This window comes from Neovison vison, chromosome 10, assembly GCF_020171115.1.
Source record: "Neovison vison isolate M4711 chromosome 10, ASM_NN_V1, whole genome shotgun sequence".
NCBI classification, from domain to species: Eukaryota; Metazoa; Chordata; class Mammalia; order Carnivora; family Mustelidae; genus Neogale; species Neogale vison.
Window position 1 is genome coordinate 42,387,229 of NC_058100.1, and position 27,182 is coordinate 42,414,410.

The 27,182-nt window shown below is 45.1% G+C and overlaps 2 protein-coding genes across 2 annotated transcripts in view; one reads left to right on the top strand and one right to left on the bottom strand.

The window, feature by feature from the left end:
- The window catches only part of SCCPDH (saccharopine dehydrogenase (putative)), a 34,637-nt gene extending 12,976 nt beyond the window's left edge, over nt 1–21,661 (top strand). The window contains exons 6-12 of the mRNA XM_044267082.1: nt 10,343–10,473; nt 11,562–11,679; nt 13,128–13,247; nt 13,349–13,405; nt 18,084–18,195; nt 19,456–19,537; nt 21,028–21,661. Of these exons, the coding sequence (XP_044123017.1) occupies nt 10,343–10,473; nt 11,562–11,679; nt 13,128–13,247; nt 13,349–13,405; nt 18,084–18,195; nt 19,456–19,537; nt 21,028–21,133 (726 nt within the window). The 3' untranslated portion in view covers nt 21,134–21,661. The remainder of the gene's footprint in view (nt 1–10,342; nt 10,474–11,561; nt 11,680–13,127; nt 13,248–13,348; nt 13,406–18,083; nt 18,196–19,455; nt 19,538–21,027) is intronic.
- Nucleotides 21,662–23,876: 2,215 nt separating this feature from the next.
- The window catches only part of LOC122918542 (kinesin-like protein KIF28P), a 70,530-nt gene continuing 67,224 nt past the window's right edge, over nt 23,877–27,182 (bottom strand). The window contains exon 22 of the mRNA XM_044267087.1: nt 23,877–24,416. Within this exon, the coding sequence (XP_044123022.1) occupies nt 24,252–24,416 (165 nt within the window). The 3' untranslated portion in view covers nt 23,877–24,251. The remainder of the gene's footprint in view (nt 24,417–27,182) is intronic.

Below are 27,182 nucleotides of genomic sequence, written 5' to 3' on the forward strand. Positions count from 1 at the left end.
CTAGACTTAAAATAGAATTTTGTTACAAACAGCTGCATGGTTCAGTGTATTAGAATGAGGTCCCATGATCCCAGCACCAAAATATCTCTCATTGTTGTGTAATAACTGTTGTCAACCAGTTCAGTCCAAGTCTGTACACTCGTGTTGTGCGCCTCACGGGCCAAGGCCATCGTGGCCAGAGAGAGATGGTGATGTCATCACTGACCATCCAGTCTGTTGGGCAACGTGAGACCCGAGGTGGCCATATTCCCAGAGGCCCATGTTTACGATAGGCCTTTTGTCGCCGGCAGTCTGAGCCAGGTCTAGGTCTGCGCTTGAGGTTCTCTTTAAAATCCATTCGTTCAGCAAGCCCTCTGTGGTGGTGCAGATACATATAGCAGTACAAGGTGCTGTGACCCAGAAACGGAGAAGATATAGGCCTGTCCTGAAGGGGAGAATAATGTGGCTTGACAGGAGAGAGAGACATTAGAGAGGTCAGGAGAAATACTGTAGGATTCTGAGGATGGAGAGTAAACCCCGCTGGGAGGCCAGAGGTAAGAGCTGCCGGGAGGAGCTGGGCGTGCGCCGAGTGTCGGAGGCGGGAGCCGTGGAGCTGGGCTAAGGGAGAGGGAGCTGCGGCATCGGGACACAGCTGCGGGATGGCATGAGCGTGTGCGGGTGAGACTCATGGTTCTAGTCGTCCAGATTGTGGGATCAGGTTAATAGACACAAAGCTGTGTCACGCATGCTAAAATCCGTGGTGACAGGGAATGCCCACTGGAGAGTCCGAGTAAAGGGAAATAATAGTGGGCCCGAGCCCGAGTACCTGGGGAAGGCCTCCTGGAGGCTTTGCTGAGTTGAGCTGCGAGAAGGAAATAGCATCTGGAAAGTCAGAAGCAGTCACCTGAGCAAGGCTCAGAAGCAAGAGTGAGATGGGGGCGTGAGTCTGGGGAGCACGGCTAGAATCCCAGTGCCGCCCGGTTTAAACCAGCAACACGAAGAGGAACTGACTGACTCTGCAGGGGATAGTGTGGGATTTACTGATGTTGCGTTCCTTTCCTCTAGGTTCCTCTGGGTTCCTCTGTGTGGCTCTCAGTGTGGCAGGGAAGGTGCTGGCGTTCCGAGGGATACATTGTCCTTAAAGCTCCTCATTTCCTGGGAACTGCTAGCAGAGCTGATGTATCACATCGTAGGAAAGATCAGTCAAGTATGGGGCCTTTGGGCTTTTCTTGAGCCCATCAGTATGACCTGGCGTAATGGCGTGGTCAGATTGCCTCGGCCTGGGTCGCAGGCCTACGGAGGGGGCACCACAGAGAGAGTTCCCTCTCTCCAGCATGGAACCCGTTCCAGATAGGAAAGAGCGTTTTATAAGCAGAAGATGAGAGGACTGCAGGGAGCTGCTGCAGGATGACAGAACCCAGATGTCACAACAGGGAGATCGTGAGAAAATTGGTAGAGTCAAAAGGAGGCTGCTTTTGAAGGCACAGCAGGACATGCAGTTGGAGGGAGAGCTGGTGCCGTGCAGGTGTCTTCCCTTCACTAGAGGGTCGGCGAGCCCTGGAGGTTCACAGGGAGGCGAGCCAGATTTGGCAGCAGGACTGCCTGGGCTTGAGTTCTGGCTCTGCCACTTATGAGTGACGGGAGCCTGGGCAAGTACCACACTGTCCTCCCGGGGCCTCCCTTCCTTCATCTGTAAAAGGAGATGATAATAGCATCTGCTTCATGTGGTCGCTGAGTCAGTGACTCTAAATCAGAACAGAGATTGGCAGTTAGCAAATTGCCCAGTAAATGTTATTAAATATTATTTTTATTAATATTATTTAAATTTAAAGTTGGGGCTTGACTCAGGACAAGACAGCTGTAGCCTCTGTAGGAGGGCAGCTCCCGCTCTCATTCCCCCTAAAGCAAAATCCACAGCCTGAGTTTTACAAGGATGGGACAGATTCTGTGTATCCCCAGTCACTGAGCTGTCCTGTCCCTCCTTATCTTTCTTTTTCCCTGGAGGTTTTTTATTTTACACACAAAATTGTACCATAGACCACATGCTTGAATTTCAGAGGATTGAAATTATAGTGTAGAATTGTCCTGTCTGTCCAGTCGGTCTTCCCGCTGTGATGGAAATGTTCCGTGTGTGCTGCGTGGGGGCTTATACAGTGGCTGTTGGGGCTCTAGAACAGGTCAGCCACTTGCCTGTGGCAGGTGTGAGGGGGAGGGCCAGAGGGAGAGGGAAAGAGAGTCTCGAGCAGACTCTGTGCTGAGCGTGGAGCCCGGCATGGGACTCTATCTCATGACCCTGAGATCCTGCGATCACACGCTGAGCGGAAACCAAGAGCTGGATGCTTAACCAACTGAGCCACCCGGCTGCCCCAGCCCATGGCCTTTTTTATATGTCCACAAGCTAAGGATGATTATTTATATTTTTAAAGGGCTGCAATAGAAATACAAAGAATAGGTCGTAGAGACCATCTGTGGCCTACAGATTGGACCTTTCAGAGACGGTTTGCCAACCCCTGTCCTAGAGTGTGTTGTAGACCTCAGTACAGTTATACTAGAAATCACTGAAGAGATAACATGAAAATCTCTATATTTGCATATGATGAAATGTATTTTAAATTTATGTCATTAACCCAGACCTTTTTTCTAAACTCCAGACTTAAAACATCTAATCACCTAATTAACATCTGCCCTTTAACACCTGATAGCTCTCTCAGACTGTGCCTTGTCCATCACTGACCTCCTGTTTCTTGTTTCCAAATGCGCTCCAACCTCGGGTCATTTGTATCCGGTTCAGTTGGTAGTGGCGTGTCCTCCCATGGTCGGACGGTGGGGTCATTGCTCTCTGTCCTCTGCGGACAGATTCTCAGATCCTGTCAGTCAGGAAATCCTGTTGATTCTGCCTTTGCGAAACGTGAGAATCTGATCACTCTTCACCGTTTCTCTTTCTCCCACGCCTTATTCTTGCTACCTCCTGTTCTTGTAGAGTCGTGCTCGACATGTGGCCGGGATGATCCTGTTCCGACCTCACTCAGACCATGTCCTTCCGGTCGTGTGCAAGAATCCAAGTGATGTGGCCCTTGTCCCCTCTCTAGCCTCCTCTCCCACACCTGGGCATTCTCCCTCATTTATGCTGACCCGTGTGCCCCCTCGAACATGCCAGCACACTTCCGCCCTCCACTTTTGTCCTGGCTCTCTCCTTTTCCTGCAAATACTAGTCAGAGATGTTTGCATGACTGACACCCTCTCCTTCAAGTCTTTCCTCCTATGTCACTTTCCTGATGAAGTCCCATTTAAAATTGCAAACTTGATTCCATCATTTTCACTTCATCATATCTACTCTTTCTCTTTTTTCTTATAGTACTTTGCACCTTCTGAAGCCTGTGTATTGTATTTTTTATTGAGTTTGTAACCCTCTCTGGAATGTGAGCACTACAAAAAGAAAGATGTCTTTTTAGTTCGCCAAGCACCCAGAAGTGGTGCTCCTACTATGTGACCAGAAGCTGCTCACATAGTAGGAGCTCAGTAAGCGTCTTTGTCAGCTGACTTGAGTGGACAAGGCTAACTGAACCTTAGTTCTAAAACCCTACAAGAACAATTCCGGGATGCAAAAGTCCAGTCCAGTTTCATGTTCTAGGAACACAGATGTAAAATATTTGCAAATTAAAAGCAGTAATACATAATACATAAGAATAATATATTTTGACCAAGTTAGTTTTAGAGAGGAATAGGACGTGTCATATTACATAATCACTATAATCCACCTCACTAACAGGTTAAAGGAGGACAGTCTTATGATCATCTCGATAAGCAGAGAAAAAGTGTGGTAAAATGTACTTTCTATTCATGATTAAAAACTTACAGCAAGCCGGGAGTAAAAGGGAAGATTATCTTTTTTTTTAAAGCTGTAATAAAGTTAAATCTGTATTTAACATTGAAAACTTTTGCTCTGAGCGCAGGAGTAAGACCTGGGTGCCCATTGCTTCCGCCAGATTGTAGCCAGAGCAGTAGTGCAGGAAGAAAGAACGAAACTGTATATAGGTTGGAAATGAGAAAACAAGGGGTGCCTGGGTGGTTCATTTGGGTAATCATCATCTCAGGTCATGATCTCAGGGTCCTGGAATCAAGCCCTGAGTCGGGCTTCCTGCTCAGTGGGGACCCTGCTTCTCCTTCTCCTACCCATTCATGCTCTCTCTTGCTATCTCTATCTCTCAAATAAATAAATAAATAAATAACAAAACTATTTTCAGCAGATGATATAATTGTAAATGTAGGAAATTCCAAAGAAATCTATAGGCAGTATTTTTAGAATGAGTACATGAGTTTCATAGATTGCTAGAAAAATTATTTTTCTTACCTGATTTCCTTGGCTAGACCCTCCAGTACAGTGGGGAGAAGAAGTGGCGAGAACTGATGTCTTTGTCTAGCTGTGGGTTTTTATAGATGCTCTTCATCAGGTTGAGGAAATTTCCTTCTAGTAGTTTATTGAGTGTTTTTAATGTGAAGGGTATTATATTTTATCAAATGCTTTTTCTGTATCTGTTGAGATGATCATGTGGTTTTTGTTTTTTCTTCCCTTCTTCCATCGTATTGCTTAAAATTGATTTTCGTATGTTGAACCAATCTTACATTGCTGGGGTGAATCCCACTTGGTCATAGTATATAATCCTTTTTATATATTGCTGGATTTAGTTTACTAGCATTTTGTTGATGATTTTTGCATCTGTATTCATAAGGAATATTAGTTTGTAGTTCTCGTGATTTTTTTTTTTTGGTCTGGTTTTGGTATCAGGGTAATTGGTACTGACCTTTTAGGAAAAGTTTGCAAAGAAGTGGTATTAATTCTTGAAATGTTTGGTAGAAATTCATCAATGATATCATCTGGGCGTGGGCTTTTCTTTGTGGGAAATTTTTTGATTATTATTATTATTTTTTTTTTAAGATTTTATTTATTCACATTTGACAGAGAGATCACAAGTACACAGAGAGGCAGGCAGAGAGACGGGGGAAGCAGGCTCCCCGCTGAGCAGAGAGCCCGATGTGGGCCTCCATTCCAGGACCCTGGGATCATGACCCGAGCCGAAGGCAGAGGCTTAACCCACTGAGCCACCCAGGCGCCCCAAGTTTTTTGATTATTAATTCAATTTTTTACTTACAGGTTTACTAGGATTTTCTATTTCCTCTTAAGTCAGTTTTACTGGTTTGCATTGGCATTAGTTTTCTAGGCCTGCTGTAACGAACTGCCGAGAACTGGGTTGCTTAAAAAACAGAAATTTATTATTCTCACGGTTCCGGAGGTTAGAAGTTGGAGATCAAGGTTTTGGTAGAATTGGTTCCTTTGGAGGCTTTGAGGGAGAATCTGCGCAGTATTTCTCTCCTGGCTTCTTGTGGTTTGCTGGCTCTTGGGCATTTGGGGTGTGTAGATGCTGCGCTCTGATCTCTGCTCCACCTTCGCATGGCGTCCTCTCTGTGGGGATGCTATGTCCGCATCTCACAGGTCTGTTAAGGACGGGGCCTACCCACTCTAGTTTGACCTCCCCTTAATTAATTATGTCTACAAAAATCCTGTTTTCAAATAAGGTTGCATTTTAAGGTAATAGCGGTTAGGACTTCAGCCTATGAATTTGGGGAGACACAGTTCAATTTGTAATAGTGTCTTTCTTGGAGTTTGTCCATTTCATCTAGGTTGTCTCATTTGGTGGTGTACAGTTGTCCAGAGTATTCCCTAATACTCCTTTCTGCTTCTGTAAGGTTGGTAGTGATGTTCCTTCTTTCATTCCTGGTTTTAGTAACTTGAGTGCTTTCTCTAACTTTTTCTCTTTGACTCTTTTTGTCAGTCTGGCTAAAAGTTTGTCAATTTGGTTGATTTCTTCAAAGAGAGAAATTTGGTTTTCATTGATTTTCTCTATTTTTCTATTCTCTGTTTCATTTATTTCCATCCTAGCCTTTATTGTTGCTGGACACAGAATTAATATAAAAATTAGTTGCATTTCTATATACAAGCTATAGTTAGAAAATGAATTATTTTTAAAAAGTGACCATTTTTAATAGCATAGAAAAAATTTAAGTACCTAAGGACAGTAATAGAAAAATGTGCGATATTTCTGTGAAGAAAGCTATAACACATGATTGGATACCTTAAGGAAGACAAATAAATGGAAGGATCCACCATATTCATGAATTGGGGGACTCAGTTTTGTTATGATGTCAGTTTTCCTCAGATTGACTTATAATACTATTTAATTCCAATCAAAATCTGAAACAGGATTTTGTTTTGGTGTGCAACTTGGCCAGCTAATTCTAAAATATATATGGAAATGCAGAGGGCTGATAATAACCAAGACATTCTTGAAGGAGAAAAAGGTAGAAAGGTGCTCTTGGGTATCAAGACTCATTATTAAATCAATGCATTACATTGGCAGTGGGACATCAGTAGGCCTGGAACAGAGTAAAGTACTCAGAGTAGTTCATGTGTGTGAGCACTTGATTTATGGGAAAGGAGCTTTTCAGGAGGTGATGCTGGGCCAACTGGGTATCCAGATGGAGAGAAATGAAATTAAATTCATACTTTGCACTGTGTACAAAAAATCAAGTTTAGGTGGATTACAGTGTGAGAGGCAACACAGTGAAGCTTCTAGAAGATGATATGCATTTCATGGCCTCGGGGTTGGGAATGGCTTCTCCCCCCCCCACATATATTTTATTATTTTTTAATGAAATATAATTGATATAACATTAGTTTCAGGTATACAGCATATTGATTTGATATTTATATATACTGCAGTATATTGCAAATACGGTTATCAGGATAATTAACATCCATTTCCATACACTCTTACAAATTTATTTTTCTTGTGATGAAATTTTTTTTTTTTTAAGTAGGCTCCTTGTGCAGCCTGGAGCCCAACATGGGGCTTGAACTCATGACCCTAAGATCAAGACCTGAGCTGAAACCAAGAGTCTGATGCTTAACCAGCTGAGCCACTCAGGTGTCCCTTATGGTGAAAACTTTCAAGATTTCTCTTAGCAACTTCCACATAGGGAATACAGGATTAACTGTAGTCACCAGGCTGTATAGGGAATGGTTTCTTAAAAAAGACATAGAAGGCATTAGATATAAAGAAAAAGTGATAAATATGTGTACATTTAAAATTGATAATGTCTGTTTATGAGAAGATACCATTTAGAAAATGGAAAGGCCAGTTATAGGGCAGTTCTTTCTTTTTTTTTTAAGTTTTTAATTTTAATTCCAGTATAGTGAACATACAGTGTTATATCAGTTTCAGGGGTACAATGTGGTGATTCAGTACAATATAGGAATTCAAGAGTCTGTTTCTTGGTTTGTCTCTTTTATTTTCCTTTGCTTGTTTGTTTTCTTTCTTAAATTCCACCTGTGAGTGAAACCATATGGTATTTGTCTTTCTCTCTTTAGCTCTATCCATGTCATTGCAAATGGCAAGATTTCATTCTTTTTTATGGCTGAGTAGTACTGCAGTGTGTGTGTGTGTGTGTGTGTGTGTGTGTTTTCTTTATCCATTCGTCTGTCAGTGGACCCTTGGGCTGCTTTCATAATTTGACTGTTGTAGATAATGCTACAATAAACATCGGGGTCCATGTGTCCCTTTGAATTAGTGTTTGTATATTCTTTGGGTAAATACCCAGTAGTGTGATTGCTGGATCACAGGGTAGCTCTATTTTTAACTTTTTGAGGAACCTCCATGCTGTTTTTTCAAGTGGCTGCACCAGCTTGCACTCCCACCAACAGTGCAGGAGGGCTCCCCTTTCTCCACACACTCACCAACACTTGTTTGTTGTGTTGTTGATTTTGGCCTTTCTACCAGGTGTGAAATGATTTCTCATTGTAGTTTTAATTTGCATTTTCCTTTTTTTTTTTTTTTAAGATTTTATTTATTTGAGAGAGAGAGGATGTGAGAGAGCACGAGAGTGGGGAGGGTCAGGGGGAGACGTAGACTCCCTGCTGAGCAGGGAGCCGGGAGCAGGACTTGATCCTGGGACTTCATGACCAGTGCCAAAGGCAGTTGCTTAACTGACTGAGCCACCCAGGTGCCCCTTGATTTGCATTTTCCTGGCAAGGGGAGCAACAGGCTTCCCACTGAGCCAAGGATCCCGACGCGGGATTCAGTCCCAGGACTCTGATATCAGGATCTGAGCTGAAGGTAGATGCTTAACCGACAGCCACCCAGGCGTCCCAAAATTTTCCCAATGTTCTCTACAATTGTTTGTATTTCTGTGGTGTTGGTTATTATTTATCTCCTTTCTTCTGTGATTTTGTTTGAGTCCTTTCTCTCTCTCTCTCTCTCTTTATGGTTCTGGCTAGAAATTTATCAATTTTGCTGATCTTTTCAAAGAAACCACTCCTGGTTTCATTGATCACTTCTGTTTAGTTTCTGTATCATTTGTATCTGCTCTAATTTTTATTATTTCCTTCCTTTTGCTGGTTTGGGGTCTTGTTGTTCTTTTCCTAGCTCCTTCAGGAGTAAGGTTAAGTTGTGTATTTGAGTTTTTTCTTGCTTCTTGAGGTGGGCCTGAATTGCTATGAATTCCTTCTTAGAACTGCTTTTGCTCTGTCCCAAAGGTTTTGGACTGTTGTGTTTTCATTTTCGTATGTTTCCATGTAATTTTTGATTTCCAAAGTAGGAGCGATTTCTAATACATGATGAATCTTAGTATCACAGTCTTGAGCATAAAAGGCCAAACTCGGAGGAATATAGGCTGTGTGCTTCCAATTCTGTAAAGTTGAGAAACAAGCAAAATTCACAAGGAATGGATACTTAGGTGGTAAAACTCTAAGGAAAAGCAAGTATTTGTCTTTATTACCATGAAAGCAGGACAGAAGTTGGGCCTTGTCTACAGGGATATTTGTTTCACAGTTTCATTAAATTGCCTCTTTATGTTTTGTGTACTTTATGTTTTTCAATAAGGTAAACAGTTTTTAAAAATGGACTGATTTGTGCCTTTTTGATGGCTTATTTGTATAAGAAGATATTCTTAGGTTTCCAAAAAGCTGTTTTCTCCTGGTATTTGGAAATTTTTTATTTTTAAATTTTTATTTAAAGATTTTACTTTTAAGTAATTTGTGTACCCGAGATCAAGAGTCATGTGCTTCACCGACAGAGCTAGTGGGGTGCCCCTGGGAATCTTTATGTTTGCAAACAGGTCACATTGACTGGGTCCAGACTGAGAGTAGCTTCACAGAGAAACCCCTCAGAGTTCCAGCTCTGTTTGTTTTAACACAACAGAAGATACGAATCCGTATCAAAGTGGGAATTAAGTTTGGTGTCTCTCTGCCTTTCACTGTCATCAAAGCTCTGATATAAACTCCTGCATCTTCTGATGGTTTATTGTTTCTTGTATTCTCCTTATTAACAAGCAACAATGTCTTCACATCAGTTTTACTGATGCTCCTCTCTCAAAAATCTTGTGACAGAATTGGTTTTGAATATTTCTAAATAACTTTGTTCATTCAAACAAGGTAAGCTACCTGAAAGGTTATGTACAATCAGAATTATAAATGAAGTTTAAAGTACTTATGTAACAGAGAATTAAAAGGCCCATCCGAAAGTTAGGAGGTAAAGAAGAGTCAGCACTAAGACATCAAGTCCCGAGGTTATATCTTTGCCTGTGTTCTCCTTTCTGCCCCTCACGTCTAATGGGCGTTGGAGGTGAGGTTCGTGGAGAGGGTGTAATTACGTTGGAAGAATGGAAAACACTGAGGACGAGAAATAATGGAACAAATGAGTCTGGGCAAGATCAAGCAAGGGTTCTCTGCTGCCTACAGTTCCAGAAAGAAACTGAAGAAGTGGGGGAAGAAATAAAAATATAAATCATATTAATGAGCTTTAAAACTAAAAAAAATATATTTTAACAAGACTTATGTGGGATGCATTTGTATAACTTGAGTCTGGAGTAAGGTGCATTGGAGACAGTGGGACCCCCACTGTGCCGGGGCCGGGATTGGTCTGTACATTGTGTCCGTGTGCATAAATGTGCTCAGGGACATGTCTTGAAACTTTGAGGAATCAGCATAGGGAGAGGAATTAGGGTAATTTTGAAGGAGTATGGTCAGTTAGTTGAGTGGAAATGCAAAGGTAAAAAACTCAGTGGCATTTAAAAGGAGCATAAATGATGGTAGGAAGGAAGAAGAAGCACCACACGTGGGTGTAAATATCGAATATGATCAAGCCAGGGAGGCCTGCCTGAAGATTCATCTCAAGATTAAGTAAGGGGTTTTTGCCTCGCTCAGAGAGAGGCGGAATTCTGTTCTCTGTAAACACTTGTAAATTTCTTGGTTTTATGTTTTGTCATTATCCCTTAAGACATGTTTCTTTACTTTTTGAATTTTTATTAGGGGTTGTGCATTCACGATGGTACCTGGAAGTCTGCAGTTTATGGTTTTGCAGATCAGAGTAATTTGAAAAAACTGCGAAATGAGTCAAATCTGAAACCTGTCCCAATTGTTGGTTCAAAATTGAAAAGAAGGTATATTAACTTAAAATCTATTCTTTTTTTATTTTAAGATTTTATTTATTTATTTGAGAGAGAATGAAAAGGCATGAGCAGGGGGAGGGGCAGAAGAGAGGGGGGAGGCACAGGAGCAGAGGGAGGGGCAGGCAGAAGAGAGAGGGAGGAGCAGACTCCCCACTGAGCAAGGAGCCGGACTTGGGACTTGATCCCAGGACCCTGAGATCCTGACCTGAGCCAAAGGCAGATGCCCAACCCACTAAACCACTCAGGCACCCCAAAATCCATTCTTTAGCATATCAGGTCTAAGTATATTGCTGTTGGTGTGGTTATTAATAAAGTCTGCCACTTAGAAAAGCCTGAGACTGTTTTGTAGTGAATACAGGATTGTCTTCCTAGCTAAATATAGTATGATTAATACATTATTCTAAGCTTAAGTACTTCATATGTAATAATATATTTGCATTCTGGGAGAAAATGAATTTTATGCCTTTTTACTATCATTATCAAAATCAAACATCAGTTAAATTTTGTGCAGTAAAACCACCATTTTAATAAGTGTCATGATCTAATGTAGATTATCTTTTTTTTTTAAGATTTTATTTATTTGACAGAGAGAGACACAGTGAGAGAGGGAACACAAGCAGGGAGTGTGGGAGAGGGAGAAGCAGGCTTCTTGTAGAGCGGGGACCCCCAATGCGGGACTCGATCCCAGGACCCTGGGATCATGACCTGAGCTGAAGGCAAATGCTTAATGTTTGAGCCAGGCGCCCTAGATTGCCTATTAATAGCACTTTTATGTGAGAACTCTAAACTCATACTAGGGTTTGGCTGTTGAAATGAGCGTACTGTCTGGGGAGATTGATGGGGTAAAACATCTGTTGTGAGCCCCTGCCGTGAGGAACTCTGCTCTGTCCCACTCATTTGTTTGGCGTAGGTGTGGGGAACACAGGACACGTAGATAAATTGTAATTGAGAGCAGATCTGCCATCTTTGTTGTCATTACTGCCTCAAGAAAAGCTACATTTTTTATTCAGAAATTTGCGGAGTTAACTGTAAGTGAAGAAAAGGCAGCATATTCTTGGGTCTGTGGGTCTGTCTTGCAGGTGGCCAATTTCTTACTGCAGAGAACTGAACAGCTACTCCATTCCCTTCTTGGGATCAGACGTATCCGTTGTGAGGCGGACTCAGCGCTACTTGTTCGAGAATTTGGAGCAGTCACCTGTAAGTGCATATGATTTAATTTTTAATGAAGAGTGTGCTGTTCATTATCATTCCCATACCTGTTTAATGTAGGATTATTATGTTTGCAAAGCAAAAAAAGAGCAGGCTAAATAATGCAGGGTTCAGTTTCTGAAAGTGTAAGAATCGGTAGGGTAAAGCATTTTGCTTTCATGGGGGAGGAGGTAGCTTTCCCCATAACTCAGGTCTGGCAGCTGCATACCTTGTTGATGAAACAGAACAGCAGCAAATTCAGTGCAGAAAACGCTGGTGTCCTAAGCACCCAACAACCCTTCCTGAGAGTTTTGGCTGCTAGGATACTCTGTTGCTGTTGAGATGTCTGGGTTTTCCTCCTTGTGACCTCCAACCTCTGGAGTAACATCTTTCTCCTTTTGGTCTGGGAAGTAATTGCTCCCATTTCTGAGACTTGAAGAGGAAACCGTGTTCCTCAAAAAGTTGAAAATAGAGCTACTCTGCGACCCAGGAATCGCACTATTGGGTATTTACCCTAAAGATCACTAATGTAGTAATCCGAAGGGGCACCTCACCCCAATGTTTACAGCAGCAATGTCCACAATAGCCAAACTATAGAAAAAGCCCAGATGTCCATTGACATATGAATAAAGAAGATGTGGTATATATGTACAATGGAATACTATGCAGCCACCAAAAGAATGAAATCTTGCCATTTGCAACAACATGGATGAAACTAGAGGGTATTATGTTAAGTGAAATAATCAATCAGAGAAAGACAACTGTCATATGATCTCGTATGTGGAAACAAAACAGGATCATGGGAGAAGGGAGGGAAAAAAATGAAACAAGATGAAACCAGGGAGGGAGATATACCATAAGGGACTCTTCATCATGGGAGACAAAATGAGGGCTGCTGGAGGGAGGGGGTTGGGGGGCTGAGGTAACGTGGTGGTGGACATTAAGGAGGGTATATATTGTAAAGAGTCCTGAGCATTATATAAGATGATGCATCACTGACTCCTACCTCTGAAACTAATAGTATATTATATGTTAATTCATTGCATTTAAATTAAAAAATGAAAGGAAAAAAAAAGGACCAAAGCTAAAGCATGCCACAGGGGGGAAAAGAGAGGAAACTGTATCTCAATTCAAAAGATTATTTTATCATAGAAGAGGTTGTAGTTAGAATCTGTATCTTATAATGTATATTTACTACATTTAGGTACATTGTTGTGGGCTTTTTATGTATGGATCAAGGGGACTTTTGTGTTCAGGTCAGGGAAGCTAATTAACACTTATAATAATTTATTTTAAAAATGGACTCCCCATGTCTGGTTTCTGAACAAGCTTTTAGAACATAAACTACTTTTGCTCACTGTTTATGGCCACAGAGGAAGGTATAAGTATCTTACATTCTTGTATTGCGTCATCTGCAGAAGTTGGGGGTAACATTCTGACTTTATGTCCTCATCTAGGTCCAGTACGCCGCCTACATGACGGTGGGAGGCATCACTTCTGTCATTAAGCTGATGTTTGCGGGACTTTTCTTTTTATTCTTTGTGAAGTTTGGCATTGGGAGGCAGCTTCTCATAAAAGTAAGTGGTATTTTTATGAAACTAGGTCTTTAGAAGTATTTTCCACGAATTTTTAAAAAATATCACTGAAGGTTTTTAAATTTTATTTATTTATTTTTTAGTTCCCATGGCTCTTCTCCTTTGGTTATTTTTCAAAACAAGGTCCAACGCAAAAACAGGTAACCCTTTCTTTTGTATACAGCTCTTAAATTATTTTCTTTATTTTTACTTTTCCTCAGCACACTTGCTGGAAGGTAAAATTTGGAGCACTTACTGTGTTTCAGATGTGCTTTTATGTTCATTACATAAATTAGGTGATTCAGTCTTTTCAAACACTCTTGAAGTGGGTAGTCTCTCTTCTTGACCAAAGAGGAGCCTGAGGCCCAGAGGCTAAGTAACTTGCCCAAAGTCCTACGGCGAGTACTTAGCCAAGCCGGGGGGAGAACCCAGTCGTCTGATTCCAAACTTTGATTCTCCTGATGTTGCAGAGATCTCAGAAATGTTTAGCCTTCCTTTTTCTCCTCCATACCTCCTCCTCCCCAGCGCTTCCCTTCCCGTTCTGCAAACGCCAGTGCCTCCTCCCTGCATACCAGTTCCTCCCTCCCTCCTTCCCCCTATGTGGTTCACAGACCCCCCCATCAGGCCTGGGTCCTGAGCTCCATCTGCTCACACCGGGCCCCACCAGGAGCTGCCCTCCCTTCCCCAACAGCGAGGATGGGCGTGAGGCGAATGCCTGCTTCCCCCTCTCACTGAACTTGGAACTTGAGCACCATTTGCTGATACTGTCACTTTGAATTAGTGATCTCTCCATCTCCTCATGGGCTTTCCTCACCATCTACCCCGCCCCCGCAGTTTCAGCTCCTGCCTCCCCGATGGGGTGGAGAACGTGGGTGGTGCACCCCGCGGAGTCCTGCTGTCCCACTCATGGCCGCTGCTCTTGTCTCCACCTTCTTAGCTGCTCAGGGAAGGACTCTGGACAAGACAAATCCCGCCATCTGTGCTCTTTAAAGATCAAGCCCTTCTTGTGTGGCAGGCGCGGAGCTAAGTGCTTTACATCACATTTAGTCCTCCCGTGGTCATATACGTGAAGGTATCAGCCGCTTCCTCCAGCTGAGGAAGTCAGCAGAGCAGGTGTTACCTGCCCGAGTTAACACCTGCTTGAGTGCGGTGGACCTGAGGACCATAACGGCCTGAGCCTCACCTTTCCTGCTGACTTCCTCGTGGTGTCCCCTGCCATTCTCCCCCAGCCTCTCCTTGTCTGTGCACATGCCAGCCCAGAGAGGAGTCCTCGACCCTCCTTTGCCCTGTTTTTCCCTCGGTAGAGTCGATGTTTGTCTTCATACTGCTAAATGTTTTGAATGCTGTGGGTCCCTGTTCAGTCTGTTATCTCTGACATTATTGTCCTTGAAATACTCGCTCCCTTGGCTTCTGGGACCATTTCTCTTCCAAGTGCCCGCTCTCTTCCTCTCCTCCTCTGCCGTCCCCGCTTCCCTCCCACTGTCCCCGAGCTATCTCCGCAGTGTTCTCAGCAGACCCGCTTAGATCTGCTGGTTGTCCACCTGTTTTCTGGACCTCTTGACCCAGATGTCCCTCGGGCACTTGAAATTGCACACACCATGAACCTGAACTTCTTTCCCTGGAACTTCTTTCTCCTCTCGTTTTCCATCTCGATTGGTGGCACTGTCATCTGCCCAGTCACGAATGTAGGCATCATTCTAGATTTTTCTACAAACCCATCATACGCCCCTTAGCTCAGGCTCTGAGTTCTCTTTCTTTTTCTTCTCTTCCTGAAATTGTGGTAAAATGCACGTAACATGAAAGGTACCATCTTAGCCACTTGTGCGCATTCGGTGGTGTCCGCGCGTCTCCCACGACAGCACTCACTCGTTCTGCGCGAACTCACGCTGGTCTGCAGCCATTGGGTGACCGCGCAGGCATCCCAGCCGTCTGGCTGCAGAACGTTTCCTCTCGCAGCATTGAAACTCTGTCCCCAGTAAATAATAACTCGCCTTTCTCCTCTTCCCCCAGCCTCTGGCCACCATCATTCTCCTGTCTGTGAGTGTGTCCGCTCAGACAGTATTTGTCCTTCTGTGACTGGCGTGTGTCACGGAGCATGATATCCTCAAGGTTCCATGTCGTAGCAGGTGTCAGACTTCATACCTTTTTAAGGCTAAATAGTAGTGATTCCTTTTCACACACTCATACACACCCACCGCACACGCACAGACACCCACACCTCCCATACGTACGTCCCCCATCTCCGTCCAGCCATCCATGGACGCTTGGGTTTCTTCCTCCTTTCGGCTGTCTTGAGCGGTGCTGCTGTGAACTTGGCTGTCCAGATACACCTGCAGGATCCTCCTGTCAGTTCCTTGGGGTAAAGGGACTTCCTGTGGGAAATCTCTTTGTAATTTGTTGAGGAGCCACCAGATGCTTCCACGGCTCCAGGCCGTGTCACGCCCCCCCACCTGTCCCGGGTCTCGCCAGCAGTGCACGAGGGGGGCCATTGCTCCATATCCTTGCCAACACTTGGTTCCCGGCCTTTTTAAAAGTTTATTTTTTAGTAATCTCCAGACCCAGGGTGGGGCTCAGCTCCGTGACCCCGAGATCAAGTCACGTGCGCCGCCAACAGAGCCAGCCAGGAGCACCCTGTTCTTCCGTTTTGTTTTTTAAAGACTTTATTTATTGATTTGACTGAGAGACTCAGGGAGAGACAGAACACAAGGAGGGGGAGTGCGAGGGGGAGAGGCAGGCTTCCTGCCGAGCAGGGAGCTCAGTGGGGCTCAATCCTAGGACCCCAGGATCGAGACCTGAGTGAGCCAAAGGCAGACACTTAACGACTAAGCCCCTCAGACGCCCCCAGCCCGTTTTTTTATCGTGCTTGTTCTCACCTCCTTGTGGTTTGATCTGCACTTCTCAGGGATTCATGCTGTGGGGCATCTCGTCCTGCGCTTGTGGGCTGTTTGTAGGTCTTCTTTAGAGAGTGTCTATTCAAGTCCTTTTCCCATTTTTGAATCGGTTGTTTGTGTTTTTGTTGTTGAGTTTTAGAAGTTCTCTGTATATGGATATTAATCCCTTATCAGGTTATGATTTGCAAATATTTCTTCCCATCGCTGTCCAAGATGGAAGACAGATCTGACCTGGTCGTCATCTTTGTTAAACTGGTTCCCTGAAGCACTGTATGGGCAGTGATTCTTACCTGGGAGCTGATGTATCAGAGCGCCGCAGGGAGCTTTTCTGCATGCACGTCGGGACCCTGTGTCCGGATGTCCTGACGCAGTAGGTGTGGGGTAGGGCCTGGAAGTACGGAGCTGTGGCTCTCAGCTTTGACAAGGAGCCTAGAACTGCTGACCAGAGATTTGAGTGTGGCTGGTCTGGATGTGGCCTGAACGTTGGGCTTTCTTTAAAAACTGGTTATGTTAATGAGCTGCCAGGGTTGTCACCTCTGGTGTGCAGGTGGGTGGGCTCCAAGTCTGGTGGGGGTGATTTCGGTTCCCACCCTGAGAGGCCACTGGCTGGCAGTCTTACCTCTGGAGGCTCGAGATCTTGCATGATCCGGTCCTGGGTAGGTTTCATGCTCATGCCAACTCTGGTTACTTGATCATAGCAGCCTTGGAGACTGTGTTGAAAATTGTTCTAGAGGGTGCCCAGGTGGCTCAGTCAGTTAACTGTCTGCCTTCGGCTCAGGTCATGATCCCAGGGTCCTGAAATCGAGCCCTGCTTCCGGTTCCCTGCTCTGCAGGGAGCCTGCTTCTCCTTCTCCCTCTGCCATTACCCCTGCTTGTGTTCCCTCTCTGTCTCTCTGTCTCCCTCACTCTGTCACTCAAATAAATAAATAAAATCTTGGAAGAAGAAAAGAAATTTGTTCTAAAGCTGAATATGTGCCCAGCCTGAGAGGGTTATGCTCAGCTAGTCTGTGTGCCGCAGGTGGGTGAGGACAAGTGCTGCATGTGTGTCCGACCTTGTCCGACCTTGTCTGCACCTCCTTTAATACATGAGTGGCACCCTGTTCCTTGATCCACCGTGATACTGCATCCCTTCTTGCCTTCCCACGATGGTTTCTTCCCTCTGGTGCCCACCCCACTTTTCTGTGTAGTACACATCCCTTAGTGTGTGTGTGTGTGTGTGTGTGTGTACACATTTCAAAACCCTGCCCCGTTCTCCCCAACAGATTTAATAATTCCCTCCTTTGAATTAGTCTGGCACCTTTTAATTCATGTCCCACATTGTTATTAGATCCGCTTGTGTATATTTACACATACACACATATGTATGTATCCCCCACTGAGCTCTCAGCTCCAGAAAAGACAGGAAACGTATTTTACTGACATCTCATTAATAAGAATTTGTTGACCACAACTGAATTCTTCATTCATCTTCTTTCTTAGTTTAGCACTTGTGAAAGATGCTTGGATAAGTCTTCTAGAATTTAGTGTTTTGAATCAGGTTTTTACATCTCCAAGTGTAGCAATTCTTTCTGGCCTGTGTTTCCATTACTTGTTGGCTAGTTTGGTCCTGTCTCCTCAAACAGATAATCTGAAACCAGATGACCACATTCTGCTGCCACCACCAGGCTAGCTGTTCCTCTGGAACTGCTGTTTTCAAGGTGCTGTCCGTCTGGAGTCCCCAGGCTAAGAACCGTCCGCGCTCACTCCTCTTCCTCAGCCTCCCCCAGCACCAGCTGGGTGGGGATTGATTTTTTGCCTGGTGCTTAACGCATGATAGGATGTTCTGGCCGATTAGTGGTGTTTTCATCTATTGAAAATGTCTCCTGTGAAGTAGAGTAATAGGTTTTACCAGGTTTGGGGAGGAAGTGGCATGTTCCTGAAATAAGGCCTGTGCTTGCTTCCTTCTCAGATTGATGCCGCGTCATTTACACTGACGTTCTTTGGTCAAGGATATGGCCCAGGCTTTAGTCCCGAGAAGAACAAACCAAATATGAGAATTTGTACTCAGGTGAAAGGACCAGGTATTTCACATATGACTTAAGAATGCTACGGAGTTTTACATTGTCTGAAATCAGAAGGCAGTATTGTGAGGTTTTTTTTCTTAAAGCTTCATTGTTTTAGAGATAAACTTGCACAAATTATTTTATTAAATGATTAAATCAATACATTAGTAATCTAATTATTTATTAAATAATTCTCCCAGCAGTTATGTGAAGTTCTGTTTTTTATCCCCTTATATATATATATGTATATATATAAATTATTCCATTGAAGGAAGGATTGAAGTTGTTACAGTCTAATTTTATTAGTAATTCTGAGTGGCATATTTTAATATTAATAAGAAAAGGGGCTGGTTGACATTTATTCTCATACTGAAGGGTCACTTTAAAGCAGTGAAATTTTGACATAAAGCTGTGGGCCAAGTGAACACACTGACATTGTTTGTAGAATGTGTGCATCCATGTGTATTTTTCTGGAGTAGGTAAAGGCTTTTGATGGGTAGTTGAAAGGATTGGTCGCCCAAAAAAGTTCAAGAACTTTTGGTGTGTGAATTTTACAGAACTCTACAGAGACAGTCCTATGTGTGAATTCTAGTATAGTTGTTATTTAATTACCATCACCTCTGATAGATGAGAGGGGGTCTGTTTTGCAGTTTCGATCAAGCCAGATGGCAAAGGTACTTTGTATCTTGCCTTTTCAGATTCCCACCAGGCTTTTTAAGATAAATTCACCATATTTATATGATTTGACAGAATTGTAAACACTAAAGTTCCATTTGCTTTTAGACTTCTTTTAAAGCTACTTCTTAAGTTGGACTTCTGTTACTCAGTTTTTTTTCTTAAAGAAATGGAATCTTTTTTTTTTAAGTGGAGCCTGGTGTGTGGATAGAGAAACAAGGAATTAGGCTCATTGGCTTCAGTTGCTTCCCAGAGGCCACGCAGGGGCGTGAACTGTGGACCGTGGCAGTTCTGGGTGCTCCTGGCCCAGCTGCTGCTGACTTCAAGTCTGTGCCTCGGTGTCCTCCCCTGTAAAATGGGGATTAAAAAAATGGGATTAATGTCGTGTAATTGCTGGGAGAATGAAGTATGGTTAATAAAATTAAAGCACTAACAGATCCTAATTTAATAATTACTATATGAATATTATTAGTTTTAAGTGAACAGAGTTTTTGAGAAAATTCTGTATACCTAGAGTGAGCTATCAAATTGACTGTTTGATTTTTGGGTGTTGTCAAATGCATACTTCATTAACAGTTTGCTTTGATCGCCTGTCTTCTGCAGAGGCTGGCTATGTGGCCACCTCCATAGCCATGGTCCAGGCAGCCATGACTCTTCTGAATGATATCTCGGATCTTCCGAAGACGTGAGTCTGGTTTTCTTCTAATTCGAATATGTCATTTTCATCTATGTTATATTTTAGCTTATTTTCAGTTTTCAGACATTGAGTCTGCACATAAGCATTTACAGTACCTCTTATCCAAAGATAGGGGCAAATTAAAATTGTGAGAGGACAGTTTCTGACTCGCCTCTGAGAACAATGCAGAGATAAATAGAGAAGTTTCAGGGTTATGTAGGCTGGCTTTCCTTCCTTGTAGAAGTAGTGCAGGGCGGGAGTCAGCTACCCAGAGAAGGTTCCTGTTGTTAAATAGTCTTTTTTCTTTTCTTTTTTTTTTTTTAAAGATTTTACCCATTTATCAGAGAGAGAGAGGGAGAGAGCCAGCACAGGCAGACAGAGTGGCAGGCAGAGGCAGACGGAGAAGCAGGCTCCCCGCCGAGCAAGGAGCCTGACGTGGGACTCGATCCCAGGACGCTGGATCATGACCTGAGCCAAAGGCAGCTGCTCAACCAACTGAGCCACCCAGGTGTCCCTGTTGTATAGTCTTGTCAGGAGCCTCTTGCCAGCACTGATGGCGCCCAGCTGGCAGTGGGAAGCCCTGATGCCAGTGGGAACTGATGCATGGCATCTTGGCGAGATGATTATCAAGTGGACTCAGTTACTAGAGTGTTTAGCTATTACTGTAAAAGTAGGCCAACTTTACAGATAAGTCCAGGCTTGCAGGCTTAGAAACAAATAAATGTAGCCATGACCTGAAACAATGTTCAGTGACATAAAAATGGTATAAAGTGAAGCCCAATTAAATTTTTCCAAATAATTCTACAGTTGACCCCTGCATAGTTGAAAACGCATGTGTAACGTTTAACTCCCCCCAAGTTTAACGAATAGCTTACTGTTGACATAGGTATTATGTGCTATATTCTTAAAGTAAGCTAGAGAAATGAAAATGTTAAATCATAAGAAAAAATACATTTATAGTACCGTAAAGAAGTAACATATAAGTGGACCCATGCAGTTCAAACGCATGTTGTTTGAGTCAGCTGTATAACCTTTGAAAATATTTAGCACTTTATAAATATTAGTCATTAGATTTTTAAAAAACTTCTTTTTCTTCTATGTTAAGTCTTATTTATGTTGCCTAAATTTATTTCACTCAGGTCCCTTTTCATCCCCCTGAATCTGAGGATTGCCTTTACTGACCGCAGTGGTCCCTTAGGCTGATGACCCTCAGTGTCCCCCTCAAACACTCGGCAGTCCACAGAGACAATCCCCCTGGGAGCTGAGCCCTTCTGGATGAGTTTGCTGAGGGCTAGTTTCCTCCTGGCTTATAGCTCCTTTGCTCATTTGGCTGATTTCGAGAAAGGAACCCAAACTAGTGTGTATGGAATGAAGGTTTTCTCTGCATGGCTTGCTGGTCAGGCCTCCAGCGAATCACCCCCCCAACCCCAAACCCCCCCCCCCCAGGAGAGGGCTAGAGCTTGCTTTGTGCTGGGATTGACCTTGTTCTTGTCTTACAGGGGTGGGGTCTTCACCCCCGGAGCAGCCTTCTCCAGAACAAAGCTGATTGACAGACTCAACCAGCGCGGCATTGAATTTAGTGTCATCAGCAGCTCTGAAGTCTAAACCGTTGAAGAATTACCTGAAGGCATAAAGTGCATGAATTAACGGCTTTTTTTAATTTGAAATTTGAAATTCTTCTATATCCTGTCTGACTGTATGTGAAAAAGATTTGTTACATCTAAAATATGTACACATTAAAAAGCAGGAAATTGTACGAGCTTCCCTAAATTTTAAATCTTAGCTGATTTTGTGGTTTTATTGCTTGTGAGAGAGAAGTAATCTTTGACTTTTTCATTGAAGAATTCCTGGTCAGTTTTTAAACATGAGCTGGTGGATCAGAGGCTGGGGTGGGCGTCTCCCTCTGTGCTGCTGACAGGTCCCGGATGCGGCGGTCAGGCTGGTGGTCACAGGGGGCAGGGAGAGCCACTCTCCCTCCTGCTATGACGCGGAATGGGACCTCACCTACGGAGTTTCTCTGTATACTCTTTGGCCCTTTGCCGAATAAAACTTTAGCCTAGTTTTTCACCCATCGACACTGACTTTTTGACTCTTACCTAAGTTGAATAATAAACGGTTGTCACTGGAACAGTGGCTTTGTGTTTGGACCTGTGTAGATATTTGAGTTGGGCTCTGACCTGGGTACTGCTAGTAATTGGGCCTGTTGTTTCTTTTCTACAGTTCTGTACCTGTGATTGGTTTTAAAGATCTAGCTGGCCAGTTTCTATTGATTTGCACTGCCTGACCGGAATTGTTCTCTAATTTATTATTTGTATTTTATTTTTTTTCCAAGATTTTATTTACTTATTTGACAGAGATCACAAGTAGGCAGAGAGGTGGGAGGCGGGGGGAAGCAGGTTCCCTGCTGAGCAGAGAGCCCAATGTGGGGCTCGAGGCCAGGACCCCGGGATCATGACCTGAGCTGATGGCAGAGGCTTAACCCACTGAGCCACTGAGGCACCCCTATTTTTTGTATTTTAACTAGGTTTTCCACTGAAGCCCTAAAATAAGGCAAAGGAATTTCCTTTTTGTAATAAGCATATAATAAACACATACATTGTTTTCTGTGCTATTCATGACATAAAGAGGACAGCCACTGCCTTTATGAAATTTCTACTCTTCAGTGAGAAGCACGACATGGACAGGAACCTGATTCGTGTGGAAGGACCCTTCTGAGCGGGGCACTAGCTTGAAGAGGGAGGTTTGTGGTGGTGGTGTTGGGGTCTCGCCCAGCCTCTTCCCGGCCTGGGTGGGAATTAGTTTCAGCTGTGGCCTCATTGGGGGGCCCTTAGGAAAGGTCTTATCGTCTCTAAAATCAGGGAGGTGTGCAGGAGCAGCAGATCTCACAGGGCCGATCCTAACACACCAGTGGGTTCCGCGGAGGTCTGCAGGTTGGAGCTGAGGCCTGGATGGTTTAGAGGTGCATTTGGGGGTTAGTGGATATGGCCACAGACCGCATCATGTTCTTCGCAGCTTGGCAGCGTGTGCCGAGTGGCTCTAAGGTGGACACTGGCGTGTATACATCTGTGTACAAGCGTGTCTCGTCTAGATGTTCCTTGTAACCCACAAACCTCCTCTAGCTGCTCCTTTGCCGAAAGTACACATCCTTTCTGCAGTTATTTCTGCAAATTGTTAGAGAACTTTGAGGCTCAGTCTAAGGGGTAGAAGCCTTTCCTGGTTCCTGGGGCCTCCCTGCTGGCCTGCCTCGCCGACAGGCTCCTGGGAACACCATGCGGCCTTCCAGACCCCAGGCGCCTCCGCTGTCCCCACATGGAGCTCCACACTCGGGCTGCAAGCTTGCAGGTTGTTTTTTAGTTGATGTGTGTACTAGTCCCGCACCTGAGCTGCAGGAAAAACCCAGGCCTCCCTGATACAGCCTTTGGGCCCCATCCTTAAGCAGAAATCACCAGATTCCCTGCCTTCCTAGCTAGCCTGTCCTGCCAGTGGAGTTTCGGTGACCTCCTGTTTATCCCCCTAACATCACACTTCAGGGCAAAGACTTGGCCTGTTGCCCCTGTTTGCTCCATCCTGGTTTCTTACGGGAATCAGCCGTCCCCACACCCCCCTCCCATTCTGCTGCAGGAATGCCCTCTCCAGAGGCAGCCCCTGCCCCCCCCCGGCCCCCCAGTCCTGGACAGGCCTGATTCGTTTATCCTTTCATGCCTCAACCTGGAGACGACTGAGCCAAACTCCTGGAAACCTAACGAAGGACGGGAGCTGCCACGTGGGGGCTCGCGGAGCCTTGCTGGGAGTACAACAGCTGTCCAGGTCAGGGCTCTCTGCCACCTTTCCCAGAGCCGCCTGTGCCCGGTGACCCTCTGTGGGGCTGGCAGGCAGCTCCATGTGGAGCCAAGACCGCCTGGGCCTGACTGATCCCCTGCAGATAGCGCTCTCTGCCTCGGCCCCTGCCCCCCACCCCGCCCCACTCGGGCCCCATGGCGCGAGCTGCCCAGCTGCTGGCCTGAGGGATGGTTCGAGGATCGACTCAACGAGGCCGAGTTAGCAGAGCCGGAGCAAGGCTGCAAAGTGAGGGTTTGAAACCACCGTTTGTCTCCGGGTCTGACAGCAAGAAATTGATCAAAATAGCTTTATTTGAATTTTCAAGCTGTTTACTATAAAGGTATCAATGCTTCAGTGTGCCAGGCCCTGTTCTGAGTGCTTTATAGTCTTTTATATAATGCTAAAGATTTTATTTATTTGCTTGAGAGAGAGAGAGAGAGAAGGTATAAGCAGAGGGAGGGGCAGAGGGAGAAGCAGCCCCCTCCCCCAGCAGGGAGCCAGACCCAGGGCTGGATCCCAGGACCCTGGGATCATGACTGGAGCGGAATGCAGACGCCTGACCAACGGAGCCCCCCAGGCGCCCCTGTATTTGTCATGCTCGCTAACCACCAGCGGTCACTACTGTTGCGTTCGTCTATGTTAGGGAATGAGAGGCTTGTCGAGGGGAAGGCACTTGCCTCCAGCTGCAGTGGGGAAGTGACTGATTGAACAGGATTCAGCTGGAGACAAGCCCGTTCCCAGCTCACCTTCACCCTGGGTTCGTCTTTATAGGATGTGGAATCAAACTGAAGGCCGGAAACTGAGAAATGGGTTGGGTATGTTGAGTGCCCAGCTCAGCGGAGGGCCAAGTTCATCAAGCTCCCAGGCCGCCCCAGCGAGGCAGGCGCAGCGCAGGTGCTCTGGGTCAGCGGCCCACGCTAGCGGGGGTGCAGCAGGCCGCTCTCTTCTCTCTCACTATGCGAGCAACATCGCTTTTCAGTCTCCACAAGCTGGATTCCAGCAGCTCCCCGAAGTCCTTTAGCCTTTGCGACTGTTGGTGCACAAACGGTCGGAGCAATCCATCGTCATCCTGAAAATAAAGGGGGAAAAAAGGACAGTAGCCTCCCGTGATGAGAGTGAAAATGCTTGTGGACTGAGTGGGGTCCCAGGACGTTCTCCCAGCGCGGCGGCTGAGCGCGGCTGGCGGACGCGCGTGAGTCACCCAGGAGCACCCTGGCCCCAGGAAGGTGCTGCGAACCGGGAGCCGCGCTGAGCTGACGCCGCTTTCTCCGGTTGGAAGGATCTGTGTTCCTCCAGTACTGGTCGGCCAAGGACCGTGCGGAGCTGGCGGTTCTCCCGTGGACAGGGGAAGCTGGGCTGCCGAGTCCCCCACCCCAGGTAAGCAGGTGCCCGAGAAGAGGCTGCAGGGGTGCGGGTGGGCTGGAGGGGGACGGTGCTGAGAGGGGCGCGAGCACCCAGCCCGTCCCTGGGCGTCTTCTCGGTTTCTGCCTCCAGGGTCACTCGTGAAATGGCTGCTAGGTACCTTGGCCATTTTCTCCAGTGTGTTTTCTGACCACAACTTTCTCTTGAAGGTAGTTGTTTATATGTTCGCAGTGAGAAGTAATACAAACAGGCTGTGGCTTCTTTTTAGCTTTTCACCTAAAACCTTTTCTTTCTTTTTTATTATGAGATAAACACACAAATGAGTACCTGTAATGTGTTAGAGTGAATACACCTGCCCCAGAAAGCACCTGCCTCTCGAGCCCCTCCCGCTCACCCCCTCCACCAGGCATAACCACTAGCCTGTTGACTGCTAAGCATTAACTTACTGCCTGGAATGCAGCCCTCAACAGTCTGTTTTGCCTGTTTCTTGACCATTTATGCGATCCTACTGCGTGGTGCCTTTTGTGATTTACGGGTCAGCTCGGTCGGGGCGGAGATTCCCCGTGTGGCCGGGGGGCTGGAGTTTGTTTTCACAGCAGGATGGTGTTCCTCGGCGAGGAGGGTGTGCACTGGGATGTTTCCAGTTTGGGGCTCCTTCTCGGGTGGAAGGGAGATGGTATGAACAGCCAGTGTGTGTAGGCCCAGGTTTCTGTAGGGTTTTCCAGCCACTTCCTCACTGAACCACAGAATAGGAAATGATCTGTGTGACTGTTTCCTCCGTGCTCTCCAGAATGGTGTATATAATGAGTACTGTTCTGGACACGTAGGAGAGAAGTGAATTCATTCCGTATGTTGAATGTCTTGCGAGATGGTTCTCAAACTTCAAGACAGAGCCACCTGGAGGGCTGGTTAAAGCGCAGACCCCAGAGCTGCAGCCCAGGGGTCTGGTTCAGGAGGGCTGGCAGGGCCCTCGGTTTGTATTTCTAAGACCCCTGATGATTCTGGAGCTGCTGGCCCGGGACCACACTTCAAGAACCTCTGCACCAGGGCACCGGGGCTGAATCCTCTGCCGGACCAGTGAACTCCCTGGAGGACAGTGGCAGGTTTCTGGGGACGGTGTAGCTTCAACTTTTTTAGGGCAAATGGCAAAAAAAATGCTTTAAGTGGCCATTCCGATTTCCATTCTTTCCAGACGGTCGCCACAACTCGGGCTTTTGAGATTTTAAAATTTTGCCGGTACAGTTGGGTTTATGGTACGGTTTCATTGTGGTTTCAGGTAGTGTTTCCCAAACTTCTAATGACATTAAGCACTGTTTTTATATTTATTAACTTTTTTGGTTCTTTTGTGAAGTTCCTGTTTAGGTTTTTTGACCACTTTTTTTTTTTCCCCCACTGCTGGGCTGTTTATCCTTTTGATATGTAGTTCCTGACTGTGGATATTAGTTCGCTGTAGGTTAAATGTGTTATAAATAACCCTTCCGAACTTCTTTTGGCTTTGTTTGGGTATCTGGGCCCAAGTTTACCATATCAATGTCGGTGCGTCCATCACTGTTTGTCCTGTCATGTCCCACCATGAGCTCATAGTTGTGTTCAGTCTCTTACCGTCCATGATTGGGTCCTCAGTTGTCACCTGAAAGTGATCTCGGTGTCCTCTTCGGTAAGACTCCAGTTTCGTTTTTCCTTGTAGGTATTCTTAATTCTAGCACCGTTTGTTGAAAAATCCATCCTCTCCACGACCACTGCGTCTCATCCGTCATCTCTCAAGTCCCCAGTCCTGAGTGAATCTGTTTCTGGGTCTTCTGTCCTTTTCCTCGGTCACCTTATCTGATCGGGACCGAGATGTTACCATGTGTTCCAGTAGCATTAAAACAGACCTTGGTGTCAGGTGGGGCCAGTCTTCCTATGATGCTTTGGGGTCTTGGTCTTGGCTATTGTTCACTTTTTTTGCTTCTATCTAAATGACAGAATCATCTTGTCAGACCCCATTACATCTGACTGGGATTACACGGACTCTCAGGGAGCTGTGACAGATTTACAAGAACAAATCAGCCCAACCATGCAGACACGGCATGTTTCGTCCTTTATGTACATCTTTAACGTCTCTCAAGCGAGTTTCAAAGTGCTCTCCGTGGAAGTCTATAGTTTTGTGTTAATTGTAAGCCTGAGTACTTTATATATCTGATACAATTATAAATGGCATCTTCTATACAAGGTAGTTCTGTTTGATGCTGTTACATTCAAATGCAGTTAATTTTTAAAAATTGATTTTCTTTCCAGCAACTTTGTAATTCCAGTAGTTAATTTCTAGAGTCTTCTGGATTTTTAATTTACACAAACATGCCATCTGGGAATAAAAACAGAGGCAGCCTGGGGTAATAGGAAGGCTATAGACTGTGGAGTGCCCCTGGCTGGGTTTGGAGGTTGGGCCTGCTACTTAACTAGTTGTGTATCTTCACACAAGTTACTTAACCCT